Consider the following 11,764-nt stretch of genomic DNA (forward strand, 5'->3'; position numbering starts at 1 on the left):
GCCTGGGCTAGACCAGGCCCATGTCAGGAGCCAGGAACTCCCTCCGGCTCTTGCCTGTGGGTGGCAGAAGTCCAAGAGCTTGGGCCATTGTCTTGTGCTCTCCCAGGTGCATTAGCAAGGAGCTGGATGGGAAGTGGAGCAGCCGGGACACGAGCCGGAGCCTGGATGGAATGCCAGCATTGCAGGCAGCGGGTCATTGCCACAGCACCAGCCCCAGTAAGGACAATTAAAAAACAAACTATACAATGATGAGAGACAATCAACAGGGCATAGGGGCCCACTGAGTGAGCAAGGAGAAATATTTAAGCCACAAAATAAACCAGTTGGTCTTGGATTCTAACTCTGATGTCACGCTGAGCCATGTAAGTGGCTGCATAATAAATCAACAGATAAGGAGGGCAAGAGAACTCTCCTGGCAGAACACGGTGGACACCCCGCCCACCCCAGGAGGCTGACCACAACTTTCACAGGGGCTGCATGGAGGCAGAGAGTGGGACAGCAACTTTCCAGGGGGCAAGGGGGCAGTCCCGGAAAACGCTGCCCAAGGTGGCTGACAAGTTTGTCACGTCGACAGCATGGACCCTTCACAGACAAAGGGTCCTCAGCAAGTTCGGGGAAAGGAAGCAGTGCTGAGAACAAGCTTAGGCAGCAGTGTTGGAACACAACGAAGGTGTGCCACTTCGAGGCCCTGGCTGCTCCACTTCCAATCCAGCTTCCTGCTCACGCACTCGGAAGGCAGCAGACAAGGACCCGAGTGCTTGAGCCCCAGCCACCCACACAGGAAACCCAGATGGAGTTCTAGGCTCTTGGCTTCGACCCCGCCCTGCCCTGGTTGTTGGGGGCATTCGGGAAAGAACGAGCAGAAGGCAGATTTTCTACTCAGTCTTGGTCCTGCAACTAAAACCAGAGAAATGGAATTTATAAAGAGGAATTCAGAATGCCCAAGTAAAGCCTGGGTTTAGTTAATAATCACGTGCCAGTACTGATTCACTCCTTGCGGTGACTGTACCACAATACTGTAAGTTGGAATTACATCAGAACTGGATGTTAAGTATGTGAGATGTCTGTGTACCATCTTGACAACCACTTTACAATCCTGAATCTAAAAGTGTACAAAATGATATAAAACAAAAATGAACTGGGAAAGGGCCACTCTGTGGACCCCTAGGATAAAACTCGACCCTTCACATCACGTCATGCAGAAGGCCAAAAAATTCGCTAGTGGACCAAGTCATTTGAGACAAGGCAGGATCCAAATGAACAAAAGGAAAGGGCCATTGGATAAAGTGACCACAAACCATTAACTTTCTCATTTGACAAGTATCGCACACTCTCTCCAATGCCATAAACCAACTACTTTAAAGTTCTGGATTACGGAATTCCAGGGCAAAAGAACCAAAAACCAAGACTATCTCACGACTTTGTGATAGAAAAAAAAAAAAAAAAAAAAAAAAAGACCTTTCGAAGCATGCGTGTGAAGGAAGCATGGAAGGACCAAGCCAGCAGAGTTCTCTACTGAAACCCTGAAAGCTTCGGCGAATCCAGAACCGAGGGCTAATGTTTAAAAAAGAGTTGGATGGATAATTTACAAGAAAAATCCACCCCGAAGGGGAAAAAAAAAGCAGCCTAGTGAACATCTGAAAACGGATTGAATGTCCCTAGCCATTAAACAAAAGATAACACAGCCCATCTTTGGAATCAGGACAAAAAAAATACATATATATATATATATTTTATTCTAATTCCCAGTGTTGGGGGCAGCTATGCTAAAAACGAGAGCCCCCTCAACCAGTTTAAACTCCTGGAACGTTCTGGAAAATAACGTGAAGAGCCACCCACCCAATGGGCGAGTTAAAAACAACCCAGGAATTCCACTTCGAGGAACTTGATCCTTGGGAGGGAGTGGGGGAAGCAGAGGTGGAGACAAGGCGTGACCCACGAGAGGGCTTTTCGCCATGTTTTCTTGGAGGAAAACCTGGACATGCCATTGTCAGCCGAATCAATTAAGGAGCTCCTAATTTTCCTACTCAGGAAACACACCACTTTTTTTTCAAACTTCAACAAATCTTTCCAAAGCAAATTCTGGTTTGTGCCTAAGCCAGTACATTCCAGAACCACCAAGGTCTGCCATGCACAGACCTCCTGGGTGGTGGGGGAGGGTCCCTGGGCCAGGGAGGGGGTTTCCAAGAGGAAACCCTAAGGGGCTGGTCAGTGAGAGCCCCTTCTTTGCACCACAGCAAACTCCACATGCCAGTTCAGGACGGAGCCAAACCTCAGCCAGAAGTCATCAGTGGCTGCTCACAGCCATAGAAGGAAGTTCAAGTTCAAACTCTCAGCGTAGAGTCCTGGCTGGATCCAGTCTCACCCTTCCCGACTGCACAGCATCACGCCTCCTACACCCCAGCTCCTCCTCACACCTGTCCCTGCATGTCAGCCACCCCGGCATCTTCCGGCCACTGTCCAGCAAGCTCCATGCCCCGCGCCCTGCTGCAGGGGGAAGAGTTAATCCCTGCTGGATGCCCACACCTAGCACCTGCAAGGCACACGTCAAAACCCAGAAAGTCTTCATTTGGGCTCCAAGGCCACCTCCCCTCCCTTGGAGAGCCTTTTGTCCATCCCCTCCCCGAGGACAGATGCCACGAACAGGCACAATGGGTATCACTTTGCATCCTCCCCCAGCCATGAGCTTGCCCCCACAGGCTGCGGGCTGCTAGGCAAACAGCCACTGCCGTCATACTGAGCCTCCACACTGACATGGATTCAACACCCACATCCACGTCTGCATGGTGGTGTCTGCATGGGAGGTGTCCCTAATGAGGATGACTTGGGGACCGCGGGAGGACTGGCTCTCTTGCCCTGCGGAAGTCAGGGTGATGGGCTAAGTTTGCTGACAGGAGGGGAGCAGTACATCCACCCTGCCTTGCCCTGCCCTGCGGCCAGAGCCAAGCATTTTAGAGACAAACGGGACTTCTGGATCAGGAATGAAGTCAGCCTGGTAGGTGGCCCCCGGAGTCTCAGTGAGGTCCGCAGGCATTCCGTGTTCTCGGCACTCCTCCGGGGAATGCCTCTGGGAGCCCAAGAACAATTCAGAAAGGGAAGACAGGCAGAGGGGACTTGTGTCCCAGGTGGGCACCAGTTGACCCTCTACCTCCAAGCACCCCCTTGCTGCTCATCCGTTAGAAGTTTCCATAAATCACTCCTACTCCCATTTTTCGCTGTCCCATCCTGGCTCACCAAGAGCCCAGGAAGCAGAAGGGCCTCAAAGCCACTAGGCAGCCACGTCTGGCCTCCACTGTCCTGCCTCTTGAGGGCCAGCAAGGGTGTGACCACTGATACACACAGATCATTTGAGAAGAAGTCACCACCAGTCCTGGATCATTGTGCAAGGACACTACCCAGTGCAGCTTTGCCAGCAGTCTGCCTTTCCGGGGAGCATTGTCCAGCAACCCCTTGGGTTAGATGGAGACAGACGAGATGGAGGTGGAGGAAGGCCATTGCAGCGGGGTGCTGCAGAAGGTCGGCTATGCTGGGTCATCCCCATTTCATGCAGCTATAGGTCGGGAATGTTTGATTTTAAGACACATTGGAAGAAAACAGACTGGCTTGGGGAGGCTGGGATTCCACAGGGCACTTCGCAACCTTCTCCCTGGAGCGCCCCATCACACCAGCCAGGAGCTCCGGGCTGAGCCCCAAGAAAAAGGCACTGCGGGGGTGGGGGGGTAGAGGTGCCACCTGCAGGGGAGGAGTTAGTGTCCACTTCTACCACTAAGTCCTGCTTCAGGGGGCTCCTACTCCCATAGTAGGGGGGCTGAATTCTCATTAACGAAACACAAAAGGCAAAATGCTTCCAGCATGTGGGGGCCCCTGGATTCCCTGCTTCATCCCAACATGCCTGGCGGTCTTGCCAACTCCCAGGTGGGCACAGCAAGGCTCAGGAAGGCGAGGGTCACGTGCTGGCTCTCACCCCAGGAGGAGGCCTTGCTGTGGCGTTGACACACTGAGCGACCAGCGGGACAGCGCCCACCCGGAAAGCACGAGAGGATGAGAGAAGAGTGGGCACTTTGGGACCTGCACCAGGAGAAAGCGACTCCCCTCGCCAGTGCCCTCGCGCGGGACTCTGTGCGGGGGGCGCAGAGCCAGGCGGGCAGCGGGTAGAACGCGCGCTCACCGACACAGCCAGTCGGGGACGCGGGGACGCTACCTGGGTCGTGAAAGGGCACGAGCGCGTAGTTGGCGATGGCCCGGCTGTGGCTGCTCAGACTGCGCTCCAGGATGCGCGAGGCGCCCTCGATCACCTGCATCAGGTCATCCCACATGGAGCCAGTGACGTCGAAGACGAAAGCCAGAGTGGCGTCCCCCGTGGTGGGCGACAGCGCTGTGCCAGGAGCGCCGGCCACCGCTGAGGCCAAGAGGGTGGCCATCAGCAGGCGCAAGAGCATCTCTCGAGGCTTCATGCTGAGCTCGGCCGACTGGCTGCGGAGGTGCAGCGCAAGCGCGGGTTGCAGGAGCGCCACAGCCCGGGTGCGCCCAGCTGCAGCCCGCCGCGTGGCTGCCGCGCGCTTGTGGAGCCTCCGCGCCTCGCTGGGGCCGGTGCGCGCAGGACAGGGGCTTGCAGCGGGGTCCCCCTGCTGGGAGCCCGAGGCGGGTCCTAGAGCCCACCCCGTTTAGGGTCACGGGCCCGCCTCCTCCACCCCCCCCCCCCCCCCCCCCCCCCCCCCCCCCCCGTGACTCAAACTTTCCCAGCCCCGCTGCTCTCCCGTCCAGACCCGAGGTTAGGGGAGGACGCGGGGCGGACGGCAGAAGGAGCTGGGGTCCCCTGCCAAGACTGTGAGGGCTGCAGATCGCGGGACGGCTCTGGACACCTGCGCCTCCCGCCGACCCGCGCAGCTGACCAGCTGCGGGGGCGGGAGAGGGAGGGTTAGACAGGACAGCCCTGCTTCCCAAAAACCGGCCTTAGATTTGTGGCTGCCTCTACACCACCGCCCCACTTCCGCCATCAACCAAGTCCCCCATGCAACTTCGCATGCACAAGACACAGCTTCCCTGTTACTGAAATTATGTCCTAGACAGCTCCGAGCCCGGCCCCTCCCCGTGGGCTGGTTTCAATCATTTCCTTGAATGCTCACTGCAACCCTAACAGGGAGACACGTACACGAAACCCATTCTCCAGAGCAGCCAACTGAGGCTCCAAGAGGGGAAATCCCCTGCCTGAAGTTAGAGCTCCGGGCGTGAAGACAGGATGAGAAGTCAGAACTAAAAAGGGCACCTGGGCTCTGCAACTTTGCTGAAGTGTTGCATTACCAAGGCTTCTCTGGTGACCAGCCCCCTCCCCAGGGCCACCATCAGCAGGAGTGGACAGGCAGGAAGCACGGAGCACGCTCCTCTGCAATCCGCCTGAGTAGCAATCATCCGTGTACCATCCCATCAGCCTCAACTCAGGCTGTACCCAGGACGGGTCCCCAGAGGTCACAGCAGGTGTCACACCCTCACTAAACGCTGCCAGAGTAAATAAAATAGGGACAGCTCTCCTGGGTGTGCCAGAGAGCAGCCTGTCCCCTCACCCTTCACCCTCGAGCTGAGGGTGGGAATCAGTGGCCCTGTGGACACCCAGGGGACTCTGGATCTGTAAGTGGAACAGGACAGCTTTTGCCAAGTCACTGTCTCTGCAAAGCCAAGGGGCCAGGAGGAGGTCCTCTTCCCCTAATTTCTGCTCAGACTGGCCCTGCAACCCCATGGCCCTTTCTCCAACCCCCGTCCCAGCTCTGATTACACCTTATGGCCAGGGTCATGGCTATGGGGCTGCCACACTGGCTGTGAGTTCTCCAGCACCAGGCATCCAATATGTGGCACTAGGCAGGTGCCCAGCCAAAGCTTGCCACCTGCTCAGGGCAGCTGGGCATTGGCCACGGACAGCAGTATACATCCTGGGGTGGGGAATTGGATTCAGGCCAGGGTGAGGGGGTCCCAGGTTACAACAGAAGTCCCATCTGCAGGGTGGAACTTCCTGTCCAGCTTATGGGAAGTTGAGTCACCTGCGTTCCAGTGCCTGGCTCTTTAACGTGCCCTGGGCCAAGGCCTTAATGGCCCCAAGAGTCTGGGCAGGCTAGGCCAGCTGTTGGAGACAAAGGAGAGGCCCCAGCTGCGGGAAGGAGAGCGGTCAGGAACCAGGAAGCAGATGGTGACATCTCAGACCCGGGTCAAGGACCTGTGGGGAACCAACAGGTTGCTCACTGCACAAACACGGGCCCCACACTGTGCGTCCGGCCCTTGGGGGAGCACCAGGCCGGCCAGCGGGTCTAAGTCAGCAAGATGACACTGAGAGAGGAAGCACCAAGATCGCTGGGAGCTCGGGCAAGGCATGGCTGAGCCCAAGGGGCCAGAGGCCACGGAGCTCGCCTGAGATGCCATCACACACCAGAGGACGGGGAGCGCAGAAGCAGGAAAGGCTCAGCCACTGGGCTGGGGAGCCCCAGGGGATGGAGGTGACCCCAAAGACCTTTCCACATCATGCAGACCCCCTCGGGGTCTTTCCAAAGGGGCGACTTTCAAAAGCATCTCAAGTCACGGCAGTGACATGGGTCCAGACCTCAAAGATACCAGAAGGCTGTAAATTTGTTCTCTGTGGTCATGGGAAATGGAGCCACACACACCACACACCACCAGCAGAGGGGAGCAGGAGGCTTCTATCCCCACTGGCCTCCCCCAAGGCAGAGCAGTCACAGCTCAGCCCAGTCCTCCCCTCCCTGGGCCTCAGTGGTGGCCTAACAAGATGTCCTCCCACAGCCTCTGCAGCCCATCCCATGGAGCCACCGTCCATAGAGGGACTCTCGGAGACACAGGAAATGGGAGAAAGCCGGAGCTCATCTCAGCATGAGGACCAAGCAAGGGAGCCAGGACAGACACTGGGGCAGCCCGGCATCGCCATGGCTCCATCCGTGAGCAGCGTCCGGCCTGATGGCTGGACCTGTCCAGGGTGGCTGGGGCTACTGCCTCAAGCACAGGCCTGACAGGTGCTCAGGCTTCCAGGAAAGACATCACCATGGCTGTGGGGGCTGTGGGGGCCATGGGGCCGTGGGGGCCATGGGGGCCATGGAGGCCGTGGGGACCGTGGGGGCCGTGGGGGCCGTGGGGGCCATGGGGTCATGGGGGCCGTGGGGGCCGTGGGGGCTGTGGAGGCCGTGGGGGCCGTGGGGGCCGTGGGGGCCGTGGGGGCTGTGGGGGCCATGGGGCCGTGGGGGCCATGGGGGCCGTGGGGGCCATGGGAGCGTGGAGGCCGTGGGGACCGTGGGGGCCGTGGAGGCCATGGGGGCCATGGGGTCATGGGGGTCGTGGGGGCCGTGGGGGCTGTGGAGGCCGTGGGGACCGTGGGGGCCGTGGGGGCCGTGGGGGCTGTGGGGGCTGTGGGGACCGTGGGGGCCGTGGGGGCCGTGGGGACCGTGGGGACCGTGGGGTCTGTGGGGGCCGTGGGGGCCGTGGGGGCCATGGGGGCTGTGGGGGCTGTGGGGGCCATGGGGGTGTGGGGGCCATGGGGGCCGTGGGGGCTGTGAGGACCATGAGGGCCTTGGGCTGGAACTGGGGCACAGTGAGACCAAGGAATCTCACCAGCCAGTTCCCCTGGCTCCCCAGGGAGCCCTGCATTTTTTAACTTGAGATAATCCATGTTCTTCCTCTATTTCCAGAAGCAGCATCCTCAGCGGAGCCGTTCGTTTCTGAACCCCACACACTTGCCATGGACAGCCCGCTGGCCCGTCCACTTAAAGGAAGCATGTGTGATTATTATTATTCCCACACTGGGGGATCTAGTCCTGTCTGAACCCAGAGCTCTGAGTATTCGGTTGGCCAGAAAAGAAGGGCTCGCCCCGGCCGCCGGCCCTCCTCCCATGCTCGCTGATGTCCTGTCTGGGTCCAGGTTCATGCCGCATCAGACCCTCTGCTCCCCTTGTCCATGCCCCCAGCCCTCGTCACAAGAGAAGCTACTGACTCCATCAGAGAGTAGAAGTGCCAGGCTGGAGGGATGTGCCGCCCTTTCCCTCCATTAAACCCCAGCTAACAGAACCTTCCAGAGTGAGCGTCAAGCACAGTGCACCCTGACACCCACAGTCTCGTTCAGCCATGTCTGTTGTGCCCCTCACTACAGACCCTCAGCAACTGTGAAAGGCATGTCCTCCCCATGGTCCAGGAAAACCCACGAGGCGGGGCATCCAGCATGATGGCTCAGTAGCTAAATCCTCGCTCTTGCAAAAGCGAGGATCCCATAGGGGCACCAGTTCGTGTCCTGGCTGCTCCACTTCCCATCTGGTGATACAGGCTGCTTCCCAAGTGGTGACTTAACCCACTGCCTCACTCCTGCCATGCTCCACCCCTCCGTGTACATTTAAGGAAATGGATTACTTGAGAGTCCCTTAACTTCATTAGGATACTGATGGCTTACAGAGGGAAGACACGGACATATTCCAAGTGCAGAGATGGGGGTCCAGTGCAGCGGCTCAGCAGCAAAATCCTCGCCTTGCAACCACTGGGCTCCCATATGGGTGCCAGTTCATGTCCTGACTGCTCCACTTTCCCATCCAGCTCCCTGCTAGGAAAGCAGTGGTCCAAAGTTTTGAAACCCTGCACCCACATGGGAGACTCAAAAGAGGCTCCTGGCTTCAGATTGGCTCAGCTCTGGCCTTTGCAGCCGCATGAGGAGTGAACCAACAGATGGATATTTCTGTATCTCCTTCTCTGTGTAAATCTTCCTTTCCAATGAATCTTAAACACACACAGAGAGGGGACAGAGCTGCAGCTGTGGGCACTGGACAGGTGGCTCTGCCCAGCAGGGGCCAGGGAGCAGACACAGGGTCACGGCTTGGTTCTCACAGGAAGTCAGAGGAACCCCACCATGGCTCTGGGGAGGGAGGGGAGCTACTGAGGACAAGCAGAAGGCCTGGGCGTTTGCACGCAGCCCTGCTGAGTGCTGCCGGCGGCCAGGCATCCGCGTGATTTACGGCTCGATCGGAGCTGGCCTCCAAGTCACATGGCCCCAGGAATGGTTTGAGGCCATCCCAAGAAATATCTGAACGTCAAGAGACACACAGCTCTCACCGTCCCCATGTTTTCCAGAACAACAACCAAAAAAAAAAAAACCTTAAGGGCAATGCTGTGTGCCCAGGGCCATGGACCCAAGCAGAGCCAAGGGGTCTGAGCCATGCTCCCCAACACCCAGGACCTGACCCCTACCCCAGGCTTGAGCTCACGGGCAAGGCTGAGTCCCCAGAGCTGTGATCCCATGGGCAGCGCCCCCCTCGCTTCCGACCTTGTTCAGAGCTTGGCCGCCATGCACTGCCGTCACGGTCCCCAGGGGCTGAGGGCTACCAGCTGTCCTGTTCAGTCTTTCATCCCCTGACTCTCATCCCTGCGAACTCCCCAACCTCTTGTGTCTGTTCTGACCGACTCTGCTGCCTTTCCAGCCGGAATTCTGCCCACTCCTTCCCAGAAAGCCCGTCTCTGGCTCCCACGTCCACGCTTCCTCCATGTGGCTCAGGACAAGGACAAGGGGACCTGTGATTCCACCCCATGAGGTCCCCTATGGTCTCTTCTCCCCATGAGATCTCCTATGATCCCACCCCCCATGAGGTCGCTGAGGCCCCACCCCCTGGCTAAGCATTGGGCTGGGAGACTGATAAAAACATACAGGAGGGTGCTCTGGCATGACCCAAAACAGACACCAAAGATCCAAGTCGGGGCACCCACCAGCTGCTTGGGGGGCTTGCCCTAAAGCAGCAGTGAGGAAAACGGCGTGTCTGGGCAGCTGAGGAGTGTGCAGCCGCCCCGACTGCAGCAGGAGGGGGAGGCCAAGCCCGAGCCATGTCTCTCTGCTGGCATGGGCAAGAACGCAGCTTGTGCGGCAGCTGCGGTGCCATGGTGGGTAAAGCCAAGGCTTGTGATGCCTGCACCCCTGTTCGAGGCCCAGCTGGTCCATTTCAAACCTGGAGGCAGCAGTACGGAGTTCCCACGTCGTGGCCTCGGCCTGACCCCCACCTGGCTGCTGCGGCCATTTGAGGAATGTGCAGGGGAAGGGTGGACATCCCTCTCTCTCCCTTTCAAATAAACAACCTTTAAAAAGCAGTGGGGCGGCGGGGAGATGCACTTTCCATCCCAGTGAAGCTCCGTGCACTGCGCTCTCTGCCCGTCGCCTCTCCCCGAGCTACGCCAGTTCCTGTTCTCGTTAGTTCTCGGTGGGCAACATGGACAAACCCATGTCTGCTGACCCTCACGTGGCGGTCTCAGAGATTGCTCAAGAACTGTCCTTCGTGTGTTGACTTTGGATGATCCACGCTAGGACATCGAGGCACGCTGTGGCAAGGTCAGGGACTGTCCGCTACAGAGATGAACTCACCAGGCGGGACAGTGATGTGCAGCGTCCCCAGAGGACAGAGTCCACGTTTGATTCACTCAACGGTGACATCTGGTGCACTGTTGTTCATTAAGTATACTAGGTGAGGAAAGACAGAAAAAGTCAAGCCCTTTTTAAAAAATTTATTTCATTATTTTTTATTAGAAAGTCAGATATACAGAAAGGAGGAGAGACAGAAAAAAAAGATCTTCCATCCATTGAGTCACTCCCCAAGTGGCCTCAATGGCCAGAGCTGAGCCAATCCAAAGCCAGGAGCCCAGAGCTTCTTCAGGATCTCCCACATGGGTGCAGGGTCCCAAAGCCATGGGTCGTCCTCAACTGCTTTCCCAGGCCACAGGCAGGGAGCTGGATGGGAAGTGGAGCAGCTGGGATTAGAAACAGTGCCCGCATGGGATTGTGGCGCATGCAAGCCGAGGATTTAACTGCTGAGCCATCACACTGGGCCCCAAATAATTAATTCTTTTTTAAATAGCAATTATTTAATACTTATTTAATACTTTCCCATCATTGGGGCAGACTGGCACCCCTTCCCGTCTCGGCCATGGGTCCTTCCTCCACCATCTCCTAGGGAACAGAAGAGAGACACGCCTGCCGGGAGAATCCAACTCCATGATGCTAGGCCAGGGAGGGTGGGGCAGTGGGGACACAAGATGGGCAGTCCCCGGGGGAAATGGCCTAACCCCCACAACCCTGCAATTCCACACCTAGGTGTGCACCCCAAAGAATGGAAAACAGGCGTCGAGACCCAAACCTGAACACACACAGTGGGACGAAGACGGCAGTGACACCCAGCCACGCACCAGCATGGACACAGAGAGGCGGGCTGGACACCTGCTTTTCCATGTCAGAGTGCATGCTTTTCAGCAATGATGCCCACCTGCAAGGAGACAGCATGTGCGGCGGGCCCCAGTACCTGCGTCCCTGCCCATCCACATGGGAGCTCCAGGCTCCGACACCAGCCTGACCCAGCCCTGGCTGCCGCAGGGAGGGCCCCCCGCACAGACTGGTCAGCACTCGCTGGGCTCTGGGTCTGAAGACAGGGACACAAAGCAGGCAGGGGACGTGGCGGACTGACCCACCAACTAGGTCACCACACACATCCCCAACAACAGAGCCTGCCTGCATGAGCATCAGGCGGCCACTTCCAGCTGACCAGCCCAGGAGCGGTCATGTGGCCCAGGAGGATCTAATCACAGTGTCCCAGCCAGCCAACCACCTGCTGTGATTGGTGCGGCGCTGGGCACGTCCGCTTAGGCTAGATCTCATCCCGTGTGTAAGACGAACCCAAAGTAATGGCGGTGGATGGCGGTGGATGGCGGTGGATGGCGGTGGATGGCGGTGGATGGCGGTGGATGGCGGTGGATGGCG

The 11,764-nt window shown here is 58.0% G+C and overlaps 1 protein-coding gene across 1 annotated transcript in view; it reads right to left on the reverse strand.

Annotated features, from left to right (window-relative positions):
- Positions 1-7,483, reverse strand: part of HMCN2 (hemicentin 2) — a 120,903-nt gene extending 113,420 nt beyond the window's left edge. Inside the window, exons 1-2 of the mRNA XM_041004683.1 lie at positions 7,039-7,483; positions 4,202-4,648 (exon numbers count right to left, since the gene is read on the reverse strand). Coding sequence (XP_040860617.1) covers positions 4,202-4,648; positions 7,039-7,483 — 892 coding nt within the window. The remainder of the gene's footprint in view (positions 1-4,201; positions 4,649-7,038) is intronic.
- Between the last annotated feature and the right edge of the window lie 4,281 nt (positions 7,484-11,764).

The sequence above is a fragment of the Ochotona curzoniae genome, unplaced genomic scaffold, assembly GCF_017591425.1.
Source record: "Ochotona curzoniae isolate NIBS_2020 unplaced genomic scaffold, NIBS_Ocur_1.0 scaffold_3208, whole genome shotgun sequence".
Taxonomy (NCBI): Eukaryota; Metazoa; Chordata; class Mammalia; order Lagomorpha; family Ochotonidae; genus Ochotona; species Ochotona curzoniae.